Source organism: Astatotilapia calliptera, chromosome 7, assembly GCF_900246225.1.
Source record: "Astatotilapia calliptera chromosome 7, fAstCal1.2, whole genome shotgun sequence".
Classification (NCBI taxonomy): domain Eukaryota; kingdom Metazoa; phylum Chordata; class Actinopteri; order Cichliformes; family Cichlidae; genus Astatotilapia; species Astatotilapia calliptera.
The window spans coordinates 22,128,295-22,151,621 of NC_039308.1; the positions used below are offsets into that span (position 1 = coordinate 22,128,295).

At 39.1% G+C, this 23,327-nt stretch overlaps 2 protein-coding genes across 6 annotated transcripts in view; one reads left to right on the forward strand and one right to left on the reverse strand.

Moving 5' to 3' along the window:
- The first annotated feature begins 1,866 nt into the window (after window positions 1-1,866).
- Window positions 1,867-6,514, forward strand: oaz1b (ornithine decarboxylase antizyme 1b). The gene is given in 6 exon segments (XM_026173799.1): window positions 1,867-2,073; window positions 4,438-4,489; window positions 4,491-4,577; window positions 4,681-4,853; window positions 5,223-5,308; window positions 5,433-6,514. Coding segments are annotated over 6 exon segments (654 nt in total). The 5' UTR covers window positions 1,867-1,948; the 3' UTR covers window positions 5,564-6,514.
- Window positions 6,515-12,178: 5,664 nt separating this feature from the next.
- uhrf2 (ubiquitin like with PHD and ring finger domains 2) overlaps window positions 12,179-23,327 on the reverse strand; it is a 46,994-nt gene continuing 35,845 nt past the window's right edge. For 4 of the 5 annotated variants that reach the window (XM_026173805.1, XM_026173803.1, XM_026173806.1 and 1 more), the window contains 10 exons: window positions 21,219-21,342; window positions 16,887-16,994; window positions 16,664-16,768; window positions 16,459-16,565; window positions 16,044-16,206; window positions 15,600-15,737; window positions 15,255-15,492; window positions 14,866-15,017; window positions 14,495-14,593; window positions 12,179-13,652 (listed from right to left, as the gene is read on the reverse strand). In XM_026173805.1, the coding sequence (XP_026029590.1) occupies window positions 13,506-13,652; window positions 14,495-14,593; window positions 14,866-15,017; window positions 15,255-15,492; window positions 15,600-15,737; window positions 16,044-16,206; window positions 16,459-16,565; window positions 16,664-16,768; window positions 16,887-16,994; window positions 21,219-21,342 (1,381 nt within the window). In that variant the 3' untranslated portion in view covers window positions 12,179-13,505. The remainder of the gene's footprint in view (window positions 13,653-14,494; window positions 14,594-14,865; window positions 15,018-15,254; window positions 15,493-15,599; window positions 15,738-16,043; window positions 16,207-16,458; window positions 16,566-16,663; window positions 16,769-16,886; window positions 16,995-21,218; window positions 21,343-23,327) is intronic. The other variant, XM_026173804.1, reaches the window with a different exon arrangement.

The window sequence follows — 23,327 nt, forward strand, 5'->3', positions numbered from 1 at the left end:
AGATAGATAGATACGTAGACGTAGACCTCTGACGTAGACCAGATTTATTTTCAGTTCATTTTTCTGTTTAATTGTTGTTGTTTTCTGTTTTTTAATCTAAAATATTATTCCATAAAATACTGAAAATAAAAAAGTGTCAATTAAATACATTGTCTCTCTTACCATTGTAGTTTATTGTAAGGGGATTACCCTTACAATAAACTACAGTGGTTAACAGATTTATTAGACTATACCACCCAGAGTAAAGTTTACGTGAGAGTTGCCCTAATATTAACAGTATTGCTAATCACTAAAATCATATTTTATGTTTCTGTAATGGTTAATACACAAGTATGCACTAGATCTCTATTTAAATATTAATATTTCTATTTTATTGCTAAAATATTTTGATTGTCACCCGTGAATTTTCAAATTTTAAGATTATAAATTGAAGTTGTATACTTCATGAACAGAAAACTTTGTTTTTAGTGGTTGAAAGTTCACAACATTATGATAAAAATTCATGTTTTTAACAGGTGTTCTAATAAATTTCCTAAGTGCTGCAAATATGTTTTATAACTAAGTTCAGTGTGTGAAAATTAGGTGTGGTCATTCTTGTGTTTTGGGAGTATAGCTTCACTGTGTTTTTGAGGCTGTTATGAGGCGTGTTGTAGTGCAGATGGAACTGAAAGAAGATTCACAAACACAATTTATTTTTTTCATCTGAAAAGATACACTTGATTATGCTGTCTCACCTACTACTACTACTACTACCACTACAACATCAGTGGGGTCTTCTCCATGCAGCTTACAATGAACTTTTTTTTTATTTCAACCTATAACAATTATCATTGAACTAAAACGAAATTTTAGAATGTTGTCGCCACCTGGTGGACAGAGGGAGCGTCGCACGAAGTCACTGAATGCCATTCTTGCCATCATGTGATTGCTATAGCACAGAATGTGTTCATTTTCCAATGAAAATTGACTCTTTTTGTTATATTAACTTAGATGTAATTTTCATAGATCTGATTAAACTTAGATAAAAAATGCTGTAAACCAAACCACCTAACATCTATCTAAATCTATCAAGAAACGTATAAGCACAAGTTTAAAGGTGGTATTTTTCATGTACGAGTTCAGATACCATATAGGCCTCATATACAGTCCTTTGTTCTAAGTTTTTCTCTCTAGGTGCCTCCGGGCCCAGTAAACACAGCCCCCCCCTCTACTGGTGTGTGCTAGCATAAAACAAGCTAAAGAATATAAACAGAAGAAATCGCAGTTTTAAATAAATGTTTCTATGCTTTGAGGAGACATTGTCATAGATCACATTTACTATTTTCCAGTCACATATCAGGGAGAGTCAGTTTTCTCAGATATTGGTAAATGTGAGATTTTACATTAGCACCCTAAAATATCTTTTCCGTTAGCATTTTTAACACGGTTAGCATTAGCTTAGTAATGTAAAGTTAGCTCTAAATAGGCATAGCTGTTTTAATGCGTTTTCCTCTTTCACAGTAATAGTCCCCGTTAATATTTTTAATTTGAAATTAATAAAATATACAGAGAATAAGGTAAATTTATGACATATAGTTATTAAGACAAATCATTGATGTATTGCTAGAATACTAAATTCTTGTTATATTAAAAATAATCTGTTTCGACTTTCTCATTGTTGCGGGCAGCAATGTAATCTTAGTCCAGATCAGTTTAGTTTATTTTGTAAATAAGAAGAACATGTAATAAAGTGTTTTTCCAAATGCTAAAAGAAAAATATCGTGTAAATAATGTGTTGCATAAGACGCAACGTCCTCACAACTCTTTTGAAAATAGGAAGTGGTGTTTTGTGTCGTTTTGTGTCGCTTGATTTTCTTTTTTTTAACCAGCTCTCAGCTCCGTGAACGTTCACTACCGAGTGGAGCGCAGCAGAGAGCAGTCAGCCCGTCGTGTCTCTACCCGAGGCCGGATGGTAAAATCCAACCTCCAGCGGATCCTAAACAGTCATTGCTTTGCTCGCGAGAAAGAAGGAAAAACGCAGCCTCTTACTATCATGGCGAATTTGAGTAGCGGTATTTGTGACATGATTGGGAAGTAAGTACCATCACCTCGCCTAAGCTAACGGCTAATCGCGATGTGGGGGGAGGGGTGGCTAAGCTAGCGGCCCACCAGAAAAGCGGAAGTAAATAGCATTTAAGTAGAACGCAGTATCATCAAATACCCTTTAGGTCACACTTTTTTGTCTGTTGTGTTTTTAATATTCTTTTAAAAACTCTTATATTGAAAGTACGTAGGCTTGTTGTGTGACCCCGAGAAGCAGTTTAACCAGCATTAGTTAACGTTAGCCGCAGACGTCGTTGAACTTGAGTTGCGTCACTGCAGTTAGCAAGTAGGCAGCATTTAACAGTTAATCGCTTTGTCAAAGAAAGTAAAAAGAAAACACGCAATTTAATACATCATGTTGTGAAATACGTGCCGACAACGTAAACTGATATCCTTCTTGAATGAAGCAGATCTTTATACGGCAGCTGTCGTGTGACATTGTTAATGCTTAAAACTCGCCTCATCGGGCTGTGCGCATTGAAACAGGGAAACAACGCTAGTCCCGCTGTTCCCGTAAACATTTGGTGGCCCCAGATAAATAAAGGACGGAAGCGAGAGGTATGATACCACTAGACTGATTTTAAAAAGGTGAACACGTTTTGCTGACTTTGCCATCGTGAGCTGACTCGGTAAATTATTACGCAACTGCCATTTTACTGAAGGTGACGTGAGAAGATTACTGTACACAATGATGGACGTACCATTATGAATGCGCACACGTATAACACTGTAACCGAAGAGGACGCTCAATACTAAAGACTTTTTGGGATGGTTTTTATCATTTGGTGTCAAATTTCTAAATGACAGACAAAATATAGGATAGAAGTTCTATTAAGTAGTCATTAGAGTATTAATTTATGTCACAGCTACTGTACGTACTACTGAAATATCTCTGAAATATTTAAAATTCTTATTAAATCGTTCCTTTTTGTCTAATCACTCTCAATTTGAGATTGTTCTTTTACTTTTTTTTTTTTAAGTAAAATAAAGAGTCAGAATTTCCTTAGTTTTTCTTCAGTTCCTGCTCCTTAATTGTGTGGATGTGATGCTACTTTTGTATTCACACTAAGCAGAGTAGAGTGTGAATAAAGCAGTGCTTTATCTAACATCAGATTTAAGTTTAGCCACAAGGTCAGGAGGTCAGCCCTCTGCTCCTCTAGTCTTACATGTTGAAGTGTCCTTGGGCAAGATCCCGAACACCAGTTTCCCATGGTGCCTGTATTGCAGTGTGAGCTAGACAAAGATGCTTGTTATAGGAAAGCCCTTACTGTGTTCAAAGTTGGTAGAAAAGTGCTATTTAATTGGGGGGAACAAATAATAAGGAGCAGATGATTTAATCAATATTGTGAAAAGTAATCAGGCTCAGCTTACTAGTGATCACTAAGTTATTGTATTGATAGGCAGTCATGTTACACAATCATCTATAACAAAAGGCCTACTTTGATCAATGCTTTGTTCTCAAAGAAGTTTGACCTGTCAGTGTAACACACCACAAGATGGTGTTAATCTATGAGTTTGCATCACAGCACGTAAAGGTTTAGTTTGTGGATTTGGCCGTTTGACTGTATTAAGCTGTTAATTTAAACTAGGTGAATTAACCACACTCAAACTGGAGCTTGAGAGTACAAATCCACGTTTGCACTTTTAAAAGCAAACGCTTGTGGCTGTTTGCCTCCCACTTCATCCTTCTGCTTTGGTGTGCTGGCTCCTTTAGATGCTTTGTAAACATAGTGCCATTGTTGTGGGAACTGAAACTGTAAATTATTTAAAAGACCAGACCTGCTGGTGTTTGTTTGTAGCCTTTGCTAGTTTAGTTTGTCAAAACCTTTTTGGTAAGCATAATTTCTAATCTTGTGTTTGTTTTTAAGATAATTAAACTTCACAATATTTAAAAAAAAAAAATCAGCATATCAGTGTGATCAAACACTGTAAGAACAAGAACTTCCTTTGAGATGAGTGTGCCCAGTGCAACAGTGGTTTGGGTTATCTGTATCCTAGGGTGTTAAGGTGTAGACACAGCAGCTGCTTCACAGTTCAAACAAAACAGTTGCACGTGACCCATCGGGGTTTTGTTGGCTCCGCTGTGTCCCATAAACATCCTCTATAATTCATTGGTAGGAATAAGAGCCTGCAGGTAGTTTTCAGTAGCGCACAATGTGAAATGCTTCACAAAATCCTCAAAAAGAAAAAATTCCAGGAAATGAATTTCTGCTCCTCTTCTTTGAACACACAGGCCGAGTATGTGTTTTTCTGCAGTCCTGTGACATGTATGTGCCTGTACTTGCACGAAAGATCCCTCACAAAGTAAGGGTGCAGTTTGTGTGACTACATTTTCTTTGTCTGCTCTGCCTGCAGCCTTTCCCTGCACTGTAGTAGTACCCGCGGCCCGGGGCCTCTGTGGTGCTCCTGATGCCCCTCTCCCACCCCTGAAGATCCCAGGTGGGCGAGGGAATGGCACACGGGATCACACTCCTTCAGCTCGACTGCTCTACTCAGTAAGTTGGAAGAAATGCCACTTTGTGCAGTGTTTTCAGGGGTTAATATAATAATGTGATGTCACAGACTGCTGTTTTCACGTGTGGTGTTTCTAAATTCCAGGATCGAAAGTTGACTGTAACGGAGGAACCGCCAGGGAACGGTCGCCCTGGGATACTCCACTTCCAAAGTCGTCCTACCGTTACCAAGACAATACAGTGGGATGCTGTCCTAAGCAGCAGTGCACTCTACGTGGAGATACCTCTGGACCCTCTTCCTGATGGCAGCAAGGAGAGGTGAGGCCTGATTAGCAGCAATATGCAGAAAATACCTGCAGATCTCCAGGTTGGCAGATGTGAGGTGCCTCATGAGCAGTCACAAGCAATTAAAGTTAGAATAATTGGTGTGTGCATTTTATGATTATGATTGGACCCTGGCGCCTTTGCACGCTTTAAACTTTGATCTGTTGTAAAATCACATTTTTGCTGACCATGAAACATAGCAGGCGAAACCAAAAGCACAGCGTATACAGAAATCAGGAAAACTCATCTAATCCTCTGAGGATAAGCTCCAGATTCAGTGAGAAAGTCAATTGTGGTTGAGCGTGCTTCTTGCAGGCTTGTTTTCCATTTTCTAAGCTAAGCTGCCCTATTTTCTCCCTGCAGTTTCGCAGCTCTCTTGGAGTATGCTGAAGAACATCTGAAAGTCGTTAGCGTGTTTGTCTGCTTTTACAAGAACAGAGATGATCGTGGTATGTGCCAACAGCGTTTTTTCTTTTTCTTCACCTATTTGACTCTGTGTCCACCCTGTAAGACAATGTTAATTTGGACTTATGTATTTTCAATCATTTTAATGTGTCCACCTTCTCATTCCAGCTAAACTGGTGCGTACCTTCAGTTTCCTGGGCTTTGAGATTGTGAAACCAGGCCATGCCCTCGTCCCACCTCGACCCGACGTTTTCTTCATGGCCTACAACTTTGACAGGGACTCCTCAGACGAGGAGTAGCCCGCCGGACAACCTCCCCTGCTTACGTCTTTTGTTTTCCTTACTATTGTATGGTTTCCCCCATTCAGTCGCAGCTTACTCACATACTGTCTGTGTTAAACCCTGGGCTGTAGCTCTGTATGCAAGTACTCACCTCCCCATGCTTTTTGTGTTTAAGGGAATAAATTGTAAGCTGTGTGTCTTCTGTTTTCAGCATCTATCCTTTGAGGGTTTTTTTTGTTTTATGTTTTTTCATAGTGTTTTCCATTTAGTCGTTTTAAAAGGAGGGATTTTCTTTTTTGACTTAATGCAGTTGTCATGGCTTTTAGGTTAAAGTCTTTATTTCCTTTCACAATTGAGTTGGAGCAGTCTTTTGTTGAATGTACAACAAAAAAAGTCATCAGGTTTACACTCGGGTACTCCAGCTTTCTTTTGATTGGCTAAAAAAAAAAAATACATTAAACTTCTCCCCATATCTCTATGTCCACCCCCCCTCTCTGAATTGATTTGAAAAAAAAAACACCTTTCAGCAGGACCAGTTTCATTTTGCAGCACCAATATCCTTCTGGTAATATTGTGGATTTGGAAACTTTTAAGCCACACTCCTGATAATTGGTACTTTAGAGCTGGATAATGAATCCATTTCAAGTAGAAGTGGAGCGAAAAAAGATGAAAGCTACTGCATGTGTCTGATGTAAGTGCTTCAGTTTCAAGTTAAACATCTTGTGGAGCATATTGGTACAAAACGCAAAAAGGAAAGTGAATAATCCAAAGTGCTTTTGCTTCTTTCTGCCATGTAGATCTGACAATATTGTGAAAGTTTGTTTTTGAAGGATGTAATGTTTGGATTTTTCTTTTTCTCAGATAAGCATTCCTTTTTAACTACTTTATTTTCATGATAGTATTGAATTTGTTGTTCACCTGCATAGTGGTACCTGTTGTGCTTCTGTGATAATAAAACAACAAAACTGATCATTGGCCTTTGTATTTGTTTATCCAATGCTTTTAAATTCAGCTGTGGTGTCTTGAGTTTTTAGCAGCTGTATTTTGTAGCTAATTTTTATGCCAAATATGATTGTGGGAGATGCTTTAATGTTTCTGTACATTTTAAATATCATATACCTTTGTTTGACCTAGTCATGTTAAAACTAGGCTACATCATAATGCAATTTGTGCTGCTCGCACAAATATATATGCAGCGATGAAGACATTGAGACTGTGAAATACACTTGTACCACCAGGAGGCTCCACGGCACTCGATGTGATTTTTAGCCCGTTAGATGGCTCCACAGATCAGCCAGGTTTTCCTTACAATTTTGTAGAACGGCCTTCAAGTAGTTTGCGTTTCATAAGTTGGGTTTCTATTATGTATCCGATTTTAATGTGCGTAAGTTTCCTATGACAATTATTATACTGAATTGTGTATTTCTTCTGTAACCCTGTAATGATGCACTTTCCGTCTGAGTTTTAATCTTAGTCAACAGTAATTTTAAAGTTTAGCAATTGCACGTGTGAGACGTGCAGTTGCTAAACCCTTCTGAAGGTTACGTCCTTATCGCCTTTATTTCCGTCACACCTTCATTTCAGTAAGATGGTGTGATGAACTTGGGTTGACTCACACGTGTGTACTCTGTACTGTTACCTTGCAGAGGAACCATTTGCATGTTAATAAGTGTTCACAGTGTGTGGTTTACTAAAATTAGCTTCAAGGCCATGGACTCCCATGGTACACCCACAGGTGATTGCACTGCTCTTGATTAACATTATCATACCTGTAATCTCAGGTTTGTGGTCTGTAATGTATTTTATTGTTGGATATTTCACTTGAATTCTCTTTTATTTGTGTGACTCTACTTGGAGTGCAAAAAACAGGACCCTGCAGGCCTACCATTGTTTTTCTGAATGCATGTATAAAAGGTATGGATAAAAAAAAAACTTATCATTTATGACCCTTAGTCGTGAACGAGACAAACTAATGGAATTTGTAAATGTTTGCATTTACAAATCCTTTCAGTACTATAGAATAAAATTTCTACAAAGGTGTAATCTGTTTTTAAATGGCAAATTGTAAAATATATACTGCTAAAAAATTAAAAACGTTTTAGTCAGAGTACAGCATCAAGTCAATTAAACTTGTAGGATATTGATCTGGTCTGCTGGTTCTTAATCAGATTCAGCCGCTTTAGGGTTAATGAAGTTAACAACAGGTGCACTAAAGGGCTAACAATGAGACAACCTCCAAAACAGGAATCATTTTAAAGGTGGAAGCTACTCACACTCTTCACCTTTTGTTTTTTTCCCCACATATTTTGCATTTGACTAGGGTCAGTATCACTACTGGTGGCATGAGGTGATACCAGGACCCTACAGATGTTGCACATAGTCGCACTCCTCCAGGATGGCACAATAACATGTGCAGATTGGCAGAAGGTTTGCTGTCTCCCAGCACAGTCTCAAGATCATGGAGCAGATTCCAGGAATCAGCCAGTTACTCTAAAAGAGCTAGATGGGGCTGTAGAAGGCCCTGAACCCATCAGCAGTACTGCTATCTGCCCCTTTATCCAAGGAACAACAGGACAAGCAAAGCCAGAGCCCCATAAAATGACCTCCAGCACACAACTGGTGTGAAACAGACTTCACAATGTCCTCTAGTGGGCCCTGTGCTCACTGCCCGGCACCGCGGAGTCTGATTGGGATTTGCCATAGAATACCAGAATTGGCAGTTCCATCACTGGTGCCATATGCTTTTCACTGATGAGTGCAGGTTCACCCTGAGCACATGTGATAAGTGTGAACGTGTCTGCAGAAGTTGTGGAAAACGTTAACGTTACCCACTGCCAGTCCCTGCCAGTGCATTGTGTCCTGGGTTCCTCCTGATGCACGACAATGACCGCTCTCATGTGGTGAGATTATGCAGGCAGTTCCCAGAGGATAAAAGAACAGATACCATTGACTGGCCCCCCCACACTCACCTGACCTAAACCCAACAGAACACATCTGGGAGGTTATGTTTTGGTCCACCTGATGCACCAGGCTGCACCTCTAGACTGTCCAGGAGCTCAGTGATGCCCTGGCTCAGATCTGGACCAAACCATCACTTAAAGGCAAACTTAAAGATTTAGTGCTAAAAATTTGTAGACACAAAGCTTAAATCATCTCTTTTTCCTGTTTCTTGTTAACAGTAGAAAATGGTGATAAAGTGTTGATTTAAGTTACATAATTCCTTTTCAATATGGCAAAGAGAAGACTGCCTTTTCAGATTTTATTCTGGAAGAAAGAAAGAAAGAAAGAAAAATAACCAGGTGACATAGTACCTCATCCAGCTGATAATCAATCACAATTTACAGATTATTGCCCATAAACTGACAAGCACAATTTTGATGAAGACCCATTAAGTGATCACAGCAAACATTTCTAAAATCAGAAATGACTAAACTACATTTTAACCCCTGAAATGTGGCAAAAATGGCTCAAATGGGAGTAGGTGCTAATATTCAGATGGCCAGTCTTCCTAAGGGTAGCTTGCATTAATTGGAATTGTATCAAGTATGAAATGCTGTAGTGAAATTTCAAGTCTTATCTGTATTAGAGCTTTTGAACTCTAGTATAATCTTCAATTTGACAGGAAACCAGTAATTTCCTCTATTGGTGCCCTACATTGTTAAATAATTAAATACATTCGGTTGTCAAGACATCTATAGTGTCATGGGATTTACACTCACTTGCCACTTTATTATGTACTAAAATGGACTCCCTTTGACTTCAGAACTGCTTTAATTCTCTGTGGCAAAGATCTCCCATTCCTCCACATCCCAAAGGTGCTCATATGCATTGAGATGTTATGACTGTAGAGGAAATTTCACTGTAATGTTTAAGAAACTATGATCCTGCTGAGAGCAGCCATCAGACAGTGGGTACACTGTGGTCATAAAGGGATGGGCACGGCCAGTAAGAGTACTCAGAAATGCTGTGGTTTAAACGAGGCTCAGCTTTTCTGTTTACACACCACTCTGCATTTAATCATTAGTTATTAATCTCTGGCTCTCTTCCACAGTGTGTCTGTTGTCCAGTCCTCCTCTCCTCAGCCCCAACAGGCACGCCAGACAGCCGCCTCTCCCTGAGCCTGGTTCTGCTGGAGCTTTCTTCCTGTTAAAAGGGAGTTTTTCTTTCCCGCTGTCACCAAGTGCTTGTTCAAAGGAGTTCATCTGATTCTTGGAGTTTTCTCTGTATTATTATAGAGATTCTGCTTTATAATATAGAAAGCACCTTGAGACGACTGTTGTTGTGATTTGGTGTTATAAAAACAAAACTGAACTGAATCGAGCTGATACTAAGGGGCCCAAAGCTGAGAAAATATCCCCCAATTCATTACATCATCACCACCAGCCTGAACTGTTTACACAAAAGCAGAACAGATCCATACTTTTATTTAGTTACTGAAAATTTCTGACCCTACTGTCTGTGGCAGCAGAGATAGAAAATCATCAGACCTGCAACATTTTTCCAATTTTGGTGAGCATGTGTGAACTGTACCCTCAGTTTCCTGTTCTTACCTGACAGGAACGGCACCTGCTGTGACTTTTCTGCTGCTGTAGCTCATCTGCTTCAAGGTTTGACATGCATTCAGAGATGCTGGTCTCCTTACCTTGGTTGTAATGACTAATTATTTGAGTTACTGTTGAGCTTCGAGCCTTCAGCTCAAAGCAATCTGGCCATTTTCCTCTGACCTCAACAAGGAGACTGATTGGATATTTGTTTTACCTGCAAAACAGTCAGATGGATTTACTGACCGTTTTATTTTGAATATATAAATCTAACTATAATAACAAAATACATTATAAGCAGTAAAAAGCAGAGCTTGAAGAAGAATAGGATGAAGTTTACACTGTGTTTATCCTACCTCGTTAATACAAAAAAAAAAAAATACTATTACAAAGCATTGCTTTCTTGAATCCAAATATTTAATAGGTACATATCAAGTAATATCATGACATGTATAAAATTTCAGATCACAATATGAAGCAATAAAACTCCTCAGACTGGCGTTTGCTGCAAATGTTTGAAGTCGCCAACATAAAAAAAATGACTAATGATTAAAACAGAAGCAACTAAAATGGCTGAGTAAAAAAAAAAAAAAAAAAAAAAAAAAAAAAAAGGTGTGCAGACACAGATAATAGTAAGCATTCTAGGAAAATCAAATGTGACTTCTTAAACTTTTTTTCTCTTCAACAGAGTGCAATAAAGAAACGAAACAAAAAAAAACACAGCACTGAAGCCAAGCGTCCACAAGACGTCTAAAAGTTGTTAGTACTGTAGGTTCACGGAGGGCAGGAGACAGTGGAGTGAGAGGAGGAGGAAGCAAAGGTCACGGCAGAGAAAGAAAGGAGGGGTATCAGCTTGCCAGTCAATGCAAGAAGAAATAAATCAGAACAATATTAAGCAACAGTGGAAGTAATGCACATCACAGTTAGCTTTAAAGACCATAGTAGCATCTGTACTTGCATGTTAATAAAAAAGAGAAAAAAATAAACAAAAAAAAACCCAACAAAAAAAGAAAATCCTGAATGATTGAGCAGAAACAAGGACATCACCACATACAAACAGCCTGCCAATGAAGGGGGGGTTCGAGGGGGAGGGGTCAGACAAGAAGACAGCGTTCACCTCTGATCTGAATGTCAGCAGAGTTTTAAAAAAAGAAAAAAGCTGAGGCTGCCCTCGTCTCAGCTTTACGCAAAACACGTCTGTGCCTCGAAGGCCTTTGCACCTTAAGGGCTACATTTTTCCCACAAAGCCGACTCGGATGCACGAACCGAACGTCAGCGCTCCAGGTGACCTCTGTCCGAGACTGCGCCGCTGCTGCTCTCCGTGAGGCGTTTGTTAAAGCTGCTATCAGACCTGCCAACCCTGGACATTTTAAAGTACCATATCAGCACTGGAAAGAGGTGCGAATCTGCCTCCTGCGCTCACAATTAAAGCAACACCTTTTTAAAGTATGATACTGTCAGAGGGCACAGAGGCTTCTGAATTCAATGTCAACAAAATATCTGATGAAAGGCAACAGCAGAAAAAAATAACACAAGGTAAGTGAACATGGGGGTGAGGATGTGCTGTTTTTGGGTCCAACAGGTGATGACAGGACTGTTACCACGTGTTACTATGCAGCCAAACATACAAATAAAGAACAAGAAGTTCAATAACAATTGGGGATTAATGTGATTTATGGTCAAACATTGAAAGAAAGAAAAAAACCCAAACAACTTATAAGTAAGAATATTTTTGAGTGTCAGTAGTATCCTGGACTAGGTATTGTTATAGTGTCTCAAACTCAAAGAAGCTAATGATTTATGCAGTGCACTCCAAGTGCTTTTAGTAGTCTAGTTTAACATCAGGGATGGGTCGCTAAATATATATTAAAAAAAAACAAAAACTTTTTTTTTTATTTAAAAAAAGCATTTTAAAAAAGTAGTTTTCCAAAATAGAGGAGAATAACATCATGCTGGACACCTCCAGAGCTCTCCACCGACCATTAACTAACAGGTAGAACAGCAGCAGATGAACAATAAAGACCAGCCAGCTTTATGTGAAGGCCTTCTTGAGTGCAGGGACACCAGTCACTGAAACAGAAGTGCATCTAAAAACTCTTTAGTCTTTTATTCCTGTAACATCAAAGCATTCGTTGAAAAACACCAGAACATATGGACCTGACATACCAGGACAGTTTTGTCGATGTCATCTGACTTAATAAGTACAACCGTGAACCAGAACTATATTTATAATCCTCCGCGTGTGACGTTTAACACATTTCTGACACTGCTGGACTTTTTGGTGCTTCTGAAGAAGTTTCAACAGTGTGTTTGTTCTATCTCGTGTTCAGGCACAAATCACCAGCCGAGGTTACTTTTTAGAAGCAGACTCCTGCAATCTTTGCCCATAATCGGCCCTGTGGCCTTGTGTCTTTATTAAAGCAAATGGCTTTTCTGACTCGACGTAAAATGTAAAGAGGGGACTCACTGGTGCGTCTCATCAGTATGTAAAATTTGCAGCTTTGTTGGAACCATAAATTTTCCAGCACTCTAAACAAACTGGATGCAGTTGCCAATTTGTGTTCCCTGCCAATACAAGGAAAGTTACCCCTGGTGAGACATCTGCTATTCCCGTTAGCTCAAGGCAAAGCAATGGCATTATTCCAAGTGACATGAGGAGCAGGATGTTAGCACTTGCTCCTGATTAACCTACAAAACAAGCCTGCTCCACATGTCGGTAATAAAGTGCTTCATGGGAATAAGACATAGTGTGCTTCATTATAAATGCACGTTAACAACAGATCAACTCTGTGGGCACCCTCTCAGTCAAACGACCTACTCACCTCCGCCGCCTCCTAGCACCGGCCACTTTTTATTAGCCAGCTCAGAAACGGCTCCGATTGGCTCAGTGCTTTGGTGTAAAGCTGCATGCATGGTACACAAAATGCAAACAGGGTGGCAGGAAACTAAACTCTTAACTGCTGCGCTTGTGATGTTGCCGGGGGAGAATTTGCACTCTGACGGCATAACGCAATTAATTGAACCGGTGGACAACACGGTGGAAAGGGAAAAACTGTTGAGATGGCTAGTGTGAGCGTGAGTTTGGGGACTCTTTTTTTTTTTTTTTTGTGCATTGGTTTTCGTGTGCGTTCGTGTGGCAGGAAGTTTTAAAAAATGTCCTCGGTTGATTTTTCAGGCTGGTGATGCTGATGGAGACAGTCCAAGTTCAACAGATGAGGTCAGTCCCTACTGAGGTTGTTTGTGTATGAATGATTGTATACATAAATGGCTGTATATGCAATATACATTAGCCCGTGGGTAAGTACATTATGAGTGTGCAATGCATTTTAAAGTGGAGCTCTAGGTACTTGACAGTATACGAGGGTGCACAGAATGGGTGCTTATGTGCGTGTATCCTACTTATAAACGTGATTTCGACCTCATCGGCCCTTGCTGTAGCCGGGAAAGAACTGGTCGAGCAGCATCTGAAGCGTCTTGTTTTGGGTCATAACGTAGTCCTTGCCCAAGTCGTGGCGGCAGGCGGGGCAGGTGTACACCTTTGCCCGAAACGACCGTTGGAGACAGGTCTGTGAAGAGAAGGGTGAACGTTACTGTAATACATGAAGACTGTGTGTTTGTTCTCCCCCTACACAATCAGGAGCTGACTAAGCAAACTTGGTACACATGTACACCTGAGCCCCTGAAGGTTCTCATCCTCATCATATATTCTGATGTGATCATGTTGCCAAGCAACCACAGAGCAACAGGCTTAAATAAACTGTTTTTTAAAAATTATGCACCTATAACACTGCATCAAACATTTTTATTTCTCAAAAATAAAATCTAATTTATATTCGCAAGACTTCAATTGTGCGTGACATATTATGCTGTCAAGTTGCCTGGCAACCACCTAACAACAGGCTAAAACGAACTTTTTTTTTTTGCTTTCACACACCCTAAAACACCATATAATGGGCATCACAAACAAAAAACTGAAACAAAATGTGAAAAAAAACCAAACAATTTTTTAACAAAAATAATAAAGTAATAAACTAGATTCTTGAAAAATATTAAAAGTAATATGTGATTTTGTGAATGTGGACAAAAAACTAAAATATACAATATAAAATACAGGTAACATTTTCTTATTTTAAGTATTTGTTTAATACTTGAAGTCCGATGAAGCTTTGATCAACATGTTTATACCTGTACTGACGTACTTGCTAAAATCATTCCCTCTGGCATAATACTTAAAAAGATTAAAACACTGAGACTTAAACAAACTAAACATTTCAAACAATGAAAAGCTAAACTGAAACAAGCACACCTAATGTGGAAACCTAGTGAAACAAAAAGTCAAAATGAAATAATAATCAACAAACAATAACCGCAGCATGTCCACATAATAGTTAGAAAACAAATCCTATACCTTGCAAACATTGTGTGAGCAGACAGTGGTGATGGGCTGGAAGGCCAACTCCTGGCAGCACACACACATGAAGATCTGCTCCATCTTGCGAAGGAAATTCTTCAAAAAGAAACGTCAAAGGAATGAAGGTGGGAAAGAAACAAACACACTAAAGTTGTAGCAATTTTGAATTATGGCGATGTTGCTGCCTTTTTAACCTGTTTTACTTATAAATCAACAGCAACAGACAGGCTGTAAATCTCAGTCAGTAAATCTTCTTACATCGAGAAGATTTATTATTTAGAGCACATGGAGCGAGTTGCTGTGAGATACTTAACATTTTTTATAAACATAAACCAGAGATGTGTATTGTGGTATACTAAATTTTATACCGGTCCCTCTTTAAGGTGCTCCATGGCTTCATCCCAGAGTTTCTTGTTGGCTGTGTCCTCTTGGATCAACTGCTGCTGCTGCTCTGACAGCTGGAAGGTTTCCTCTATCTTCACCCGTTTAGAAGGAGGCTCTTCCACCGGTTTTGACTCTGCTGAGAAAACAAACTAAGACTTCAGAAACAGAAGGATCTATCCTCGGAGACTAAAAAAATATATATATATATATTTACAGTGGTGTATGGCTAGGTAAAAAAAATATCCTAGTGGAGTTTGTGCTTTTAAATATTCATTTCCCATCTTCAAAACTGTTTCAGTGATCACACTGGTCTCACCTGTCCTCGTCTCACAATACCTTGTCTGACCTGCTTTGAGCTTCTAAAAGCACCCACCACTATCTCTTGTTGTCTTCTGCACTCCATTACTTTGTGGAGACTCCTCTTCCACATTGGCCACTGGATGCTCGTCCTCCTCCTCCTTGTCATCGCTCTCCTCTTTCTCCTTAATCTTGCGTTGCCTCCGTGGCCGCCCCCTCCCGGGATAGTGCTTACTGCGGCCGCCCCGACCGGGTCGAGCACAAGCCTCCTTCTTTGATTTGTTGGCCATGGCCGCCAAGTAGCCTGGGGGGTACTGCAGACGCACAAGGAGAGACAAAGAAGATTGAACCTAATTTTGAAAAGTAGAAATGAAGTGCACCAACAAAGGCACACGTGCCTGATTTAAGACACATATCTAACCTGAACAGCAAGGCCCAGTTTCTTGATCCTCTCCACACCTTCAGGGGTCCAAGGCGCTGGCTCCTGATCATCTCGTCTCAGCAGGTACCTCCACACCAAGTAACCGCACTTCCCGATCTCTGGCCAGTACTTTACCACCTACGAGCCGCCATCAACCACAGCAAATTTCATTCAAAAAAAAAAGTGAACTGAAGTTTTGAAGCAGCTCTGACTTAAGACTGGTGACAAACGGTTTCTAAGACAGAAGAAGATGAAGATTTAGAAGCGCAGTGTTAGTTATAGAAACACGGCTGTAATAGGATCCCATATAGCTTGAAAGGCAGCTTTTAAAACTTCAATCATTCTGTAAGTTTGTACACAACCTGCACTCTGTATCGACACTATTTTATGCAGTGCTGCTTGCAGTAAGCAGATGTATTTCTGGTGGACAAGATTTGGCGATACCTTGTAAATGCCATCGTAGCGGTTTCCTTCTTCGGGAGCATACTTGCTAATGCGGCGACCTTTGGAGCTGCGGACCACTCGTACAGGTTTTCCTGCTCGCCAGTTCCTGGACTCTGCTCCGTCTTTGTCATTCAGAGGTGCATCGCAGTTTAAGGCCAGTGCCCTGAAGGGGTCGGGCAAAACAGAATTATCTTTATTACATGTGAGAATTACAAGAAATGATGGCTTAATGGTTGAGAAATCCTTATTTCAGTACAGAAATAAGGATTTATTTACTAATTAAAAATCGAGACAATGAATGTGAAGGCTATACTTCATGTTGTTATTTAAATCAAGAGATTAAAGCAAATAAACCTGAAGCGAGGCAGCTTTCATATTAAGAAGCATGGACATCAGAAACAACCAAGTGCCCCACCTGTTCATGTGAGTCAGCGTCTGGTCAAAAGAGTGCTCTCCGATCCGTTTGTTTCCTGAGAGGTCACGACCCCCGCTGCCCGTGTAGGTGAACTCGTCTCCCCGGTCCTACCACAGATCACAGTGACCATAACATCACGAACAGCAGGCAAACGTGCAAGATTCACAATAAACTAGCACGGGGAGAGAAACATTATAGGACCCACCACTTCATCTTCAAAGCCTCCAGCCAGCACCAGCGAATAGGAGCCATCGTTACTGCGCCCGTGGATTCCGCCGACATGTGGCCTGTGAACCCCTGCCTCGCTCACCTGAGGGGGATACACGGAAGGAGAAACAGAAGTGCAGAGTGAGGCATGATTTTTCTTTAAATGTTCAAAATATATCTGATTATCATGCAATGTTAAAAAAACAATAACGCCAGCTAACCTGAACTCTAAACTTCCAAGTGGTACCAACAGGAACACCAGGAATGGGTCCATAGTGGTTTGAAGGAACAATAGTGCATTCTTTAGTACGCCCCACACAGGCCATACCCTGCAATTATATGAAGAAAGAACAAAGATGTGCACAAAAAAATACCAAAATGAGCACAAATGCCTTTATATTGCATTCGTTTAGCACAGCGGTCATGCAAATATCAAATGTACAGTAGCTTAATCAGCAGTTATATTTTAACAGCGATCAGCATCCCATTTAGGTGGCATATACGGTTCTTGAAAGTCAGAATGCAAGACAGCTTTTGCGAGGAAAAGCGTTTTATTTTAAGGGTTCTAAAATCGTGTTAATAAGAAAAGTCAAGTATAAATGCTGCATGACTCAGGGCGCATAAATGTGCCCAAACACACAAGCCAGGCTGTTTTCAATTAGTCCACCGAGAAAGGGAGCATTCTGGTAAAGAAAGGAGTTATTTTCCACTGGCAGTTCCAGGAAAGTGGCTAAGTCATGCTTAATGGCATTGTTCACATTACACACACCGCGGAGCAGAGCGTCAGAGAGACAGCAAGGCCAGGATGGAAACAGGCCATGAGAAGAATCTGAAGGGATTTTGAGGAAAATATTTAACAGCATGCTTAGATCAGATTCAAATTAAATAAGCAACTAAGTGAGCGGGAGAAGTCTCCCTGTCTCATTTTCTGTTTCAGCAGATACAAGGATGCAGTTGTTGCTTTGCCAAGTAGGAAGTTTAAATGCGACCTTCTAACGCCTTGAAAAAGTGAATGGAGCAAGTTCACACTCATTATAATAATCAAAACCCTTCATAATCAATAACACATCAATAGGCGATCGTCTAGCCTGTGATGAGAAAATGATGTCTGACACTTCATTCACTTTTTTTTTTACCTCTCATTTACACAATGGTGCCATTTTTTTCTGTTGTTTTAGATTAAATTGTGAAGCAAAGCGGTGTGATTTGGAAAATAAATCTATAGCACAGAGCATCACTGCTAACTTTTTGTCCTTCACTTGAGCCGCAGCTACCAAACGCTGCTCAGAATATATAATTACATATTCTACTCATACATATTTATATATCCACAGCACTTAACAAATTTATTAGACCTTCACATAGTGTAAGGTTTGTGCCACAGCTGCCCTAAATTTAACAGTAGGCCTACTGGTAATTACCAAAAAAAATTTCTTTTTAATGTTTCTGTAATGGTTAATGCACCAGAATGTGCAAACCTTTTAATCAAAATGCTAGTTTTAGCTGACATATGATAAATTTATATATTTTAGATATTATATATGTAGTTCTGGTTGCATATACAAATTTACTGCACTAAAAAAAAAAAGAAGCAAAAATATAGTAAAGCAGATTATTATTTTCTGACTATGAAGCCAAATTTGTGCATATATACTAATGTGCAAGTTGACTATATACACAACTCAATTGGCCATATTGTAAAAAAAAAAAAGATCCTTCACTTTATTTATTGAAGTGTTTTGTGAATCAACACCTTTGACAAAGTGGCATTATAAACCAGGACATTAAGGCATCCAAAAATACTAATAATTGACTAATAACAACTGACTAATAGGCAAATATTTAAAAAAAAGACAAAAACATGAACAAATGTCGCTGATATATGCAGTGCACCAAACTGCAGTGACTCATCAGACCAGCCAAACAACAGCTAGCGTTAGCTCAGAGCGCTGGTAAATCACAGAGTGTGGAGGAGCAGCGGCAAAAAACAAACAGATCGTTGATTAGGATTGAGGATTAAACGTTCAACAGTTCACCGTCTGTAAGGTAACCACAGCGTATCTGCACCTGTGCTCCGTCACACCAGAGTAGAAATAAGACCTCCTTGCCACTACTAAAAAGTCAGTGACTGCTCTGTGATTGGATTGAATTTCTATTCTGTTGGATTGACTAAAATCACTCTCACACAGATCTGCGAAGGTTTACAAGTAATTGTCATTTCTACACAAAGACAGACTGCCAACACACAGTCTGAGAGAGTCTCAGATTGTAAATAATGAATGTGAATTTCTGCTTAATGCACAGTTCTGTGTATGTTGACAGTAACAGACTTGAAATTTTCACCAGTTTCTCTCAGCTACTAATCACATTACCACAAACAGATTGCGTGCAATTTAACCCCATTCAAAATTGCCTGACACCATGTTATTGTCGTTTCATTGCTGCTTTGCACCGAAGTTGCTTTGAAGACGGTAGCTGACCGTCCGTGAGTGGTGGCAGACCCGGTCCCCATCTTTGAAGAGTGTGACTATTGTTGCATCAGTGACTCACCCCAACTCAGCGGGTTTGGTGTGGAATGCGAGTCTTTTGGTGTACGAGAGGAGTAACCACAGTAGCATAAAAATGAATGCCTTTAGCAGCAGTAACCTTTATTTTCTCAGCTGTAAAGTGTGTAACCACGCTGCAGTGTAGTTGTTGCTAATAGTGAAAAAGCTGTGATAAACTTTCAAGTGAAACCAATCATGTCTGTTTAGACCGCTTGGCCATTTACAGTATTATCATCTGCCTGTTTTTGACATGACAATAAATTTTAAATTCAATATTAGAGACAAAATCAGTATATTGTGACTGAAAGACTGAATTTATAAAGTCACTTTGGGATGGCGGCATAAAGCTTAATAAATGCTTAACTTATAATACATTATATCTACTGCTTATTAAAAGGCTACTTTTGGCTGCTCCCTTTTATCCCAAGGGGTCTCCCCCAGCAGATGGATCTGCATGTTTGATTTGGCACAGGTTTTACACCGGATGTTCTTCCCGATGAAATGCTCCCATTTATCCGGGCGTAGGAACAGCACTGTGTAAGCTAGCTTGTGAGCCCCACTGAGGCTATGTGTGTGTCTCAAACCAGGAATCTTTGGTGTGTAAGGTGATTGTGTTAACCACAACACTATGGAGCCACATGTATGAGACGTTCAATAAAACCTTATAAATGGAGTATGTCTGTTACGTGAAAACTTAATTTGAAACAAGCTACTTTGTCTCTGATCAAACATAATGCAACATACACAACAGACAATAACTGACAGCAAACATGTAAAAAGTAAACTGAAGAAAAGGCAGCTTGGATTAAGTGAATGAAATACAACGATGTTTGCTTGCATGGCCTTAGCTTTCTTCTTATAGCAGTTTGTCGTAAGGTCATTGAGTAAACTGAAACGGTGTGAAGAAAAAGAACAATTGTGTCTCACTAAAACAAAAATAAAACCTTCACCTTAAAAACGTGAAAGCTACTGCACAAAACTACGTAAAACAACATAAAACTATACTGTAAATATATTTAATTTTAGTCTGGAGCGCCGCAGACCTCATGGCCTGTCTGGTGAGACTTTCATGCACATGCTTACAGAAACTCAGAGTGTCTAAAGTGTTTTGCTTTGTTAATTTCTTCTATCTCACTTATGACAAAGATCACAGCTATTATAATAATGAATAAAAAATTTAAGCTAACACCGAAGCTACTAAACTAAAACTAATTTTTTTTTCAGACTTCAAAGACTAAACAAACTATCAAACTCACAACAGAAATGAACTGTAAGGAAACAAACATTAAAGTAAAGTAAGTCATGTTAAAACATTATGAACATTTCTATGTAAATATACTGTTTCCATTATAAAATGTACTACACTGGAAGCATAAATGTTCACCGTTAGTGTAGGAGCCATTCTTGGGTTAATACCTTATGTGGTCACTAGAGGTCACCTTTTTCTGTTTTGATTATGTAATGTAAAGGTATTTAAGGTAGACGCACGTAATCGGCGTCAGGTGTGTCATTGAGAAGGCAAACAGTTTGTGACCGTTGCGCTGTTATGCTAAGTCGATACAGAATAAAGACCAAAAAGGACAAGATACATACTGCTGGATTTATTGGACTGTGAACTTAATTCATGCATACCAGTGACATCGCGTCACCCCCGTTAACGACCACCTCAGTGGCTTCAAGCGTAGGCTTAGCCTCTACAGTTAGTTCCTTCAGTGATCTGGTTATTCAGGTTTTGAGATGTAAAACGCCTCTTCTGTCTCTCATAGCCAATATGATGGAGTGAAGCACTTTTTAGTGTTTTGATAATAAAACAGAGAAAAGCCCTTCGAGAAAAAAACCCCCTGCTTTGTTATTGTTTTATTTGTATTTGTCTACATGGCCTTTGCTTCTTCAGGACAATATGAACTCTTCCCTCCAGCTTTCTATTGAAATTCACTTTCATTCTTACAGAGCAGCTGTCAGTCCACCTTTGCTGTATGTGTGCTTTAGGGTGCCCTTGGGTCTCACCTTTCCCCAGTCTCTTTGACTCTCGGTGGTTGCAGAAGGCATTTTGGCTTTCTTCTTGCTGGCTTTAAGCTTCTCGCCTGCCTTGACAACCTCACTGGTGTCATTCTTACAGGTTGGACAGTACCTGGCAAAATAAGAAGGAAACAATTTCCGTCAGTGCTTCCTAAAATTTTAGGCCAGCCTACAAATGCCTCTACTCTGGCTTTGTAAAATCAAAAAACTGCAGCAACAATGTTACAACTTAACATATATGGGATTTTTAAGACTGATAGCAACACCAATATTTGGGGATTTTAAAATTGTGATATATCCGCCGATATTTTTGTCTTTCAGACACGCAAAACTTAATTAGATTTTCATAACATTTGTCATTGATATTATTTTATGATATATGCGTGGCTTACACATTCACGTTCTGCCCAACTCTGCTTTGATCAGCTTCAACAAGTGTTGCCAACATGGAAACTGTGCCCTCTGATGAGGAAAGTATGCATCATCAACACTTACAACACAGTTAAAGAATATCTGTCCCGCCTCTTCTTTACTTATAAAATTATAATTGATCAGCTGCTGTAAATATTAATACCAATATATCCACAAATAGCTACTATTGGCTGATTATCTGACTTAAAACAAGGTGTTTTTTTTTTAATGTACTGTTAGTATGTCTTTCTCCTACAGAAAAAATAAAAACAACATAATTTCTGTTTTCTAATTATAAGAAAATGTCTGGATAATGAGCTGCCAGCACTTAATTTCTCAAAGTGTGAGCCCAAGAAGCAGTACTAATGGGTTTCTTTGATTTACAACAGCAGCACTGCTTTGTAATGTAGAGAAGAAAAAAAACAGACATAAGTAGTTCGTGATATGCGAACAAAATTTCCTTGAACAGTTTTACACTAAAAGAAAAAGCAACAATATTGGGGTGGGTTTTTTTTAGGACTTTAATCCCATAGATTTAGTGGCCCAGCCAATTTAAGATCAAATTAGCCTTTATGCTCCCCGGGATCTAAAATGAGAGAGAGAGCCCTGAATTATATGAACAGAATTTGACAGTCATGTAAAATTTAAAAAAAAAAAAAAAAAAGGTGCTAATAATGAAAAAAATTCTGATTTTTTTGTTTTGTTGTGTTTTTAAACAATGGGTCCACACACACAAAAAAGGGGACATTTTCTGTTATTTAACACAAAGTTCATGTTTCATAACTACAGGACGGTCAATAAGCAATGGTTACCAGATCTTTTTCCAGTTATAAAATTATTTACATATTTTATTTCTTAAAATTTAAGCACAAAAGTCGTACTGACATTTCTTTCATTAACTAAAGCAGCATTTCTTTATCATGTATAAAAACAGATATATTGTTGAAATTGCACTTTTCTTTCTTATATTGTGGTATCTCAGGGATCTGATCTAATCACTGATCTGACCTACAAACATCCAAGTGAACTGTATGTGGCCCATAATGTAAAATGCGTTTGACATCCCTGAGCTACAAGTTTTTTTTAGGTTTAGGAAACATAACGTAAAAGAATGAAATTTTTGTGGACGTTACGAAAATGCATCAAAAAGTTAAAAACGATAGATGAAGGGGTCTTGTTTTATTGTCGTTTACTTATACAAAGAACAACAGAAAAGCAGGCCGAGCTGTTCTCAAAGCATGCCTTACCAGAGCTCTTTGTAAACCTTAATTATTAAGAATTTCCATGATTTAATCTTTCTTAAGCTTTTTTCTAAATTCCCACACTGACAAAAAATTAAAAATGTTTATTTTCAAAGCCATTAGTATTATCTTCTCTCCGCACCAGATACAATCAGTACCTGAACTGTTTTTCCAATAATCTCTCTGACTTCGTTGCAATACTGTGGGAGAAACAGACAGAACCCAGAACGCAAGATAATGAAGCTTTGCGCCGTTTTAGAAAATGATGCCAAGAAGGCGTGGAGATCTGTTTGGCAGAAAGTCTTTCAAAGATTAGATTAACTCCCACCTGTGAGCGCATGGTTTCATTACTATATATTGATTTTACCCTCAATCACCGCTTAATTACTACACTAATACATTTCAGCCCACATTTAAACAGCACTCATCAGCCTTTTTTCCTGGT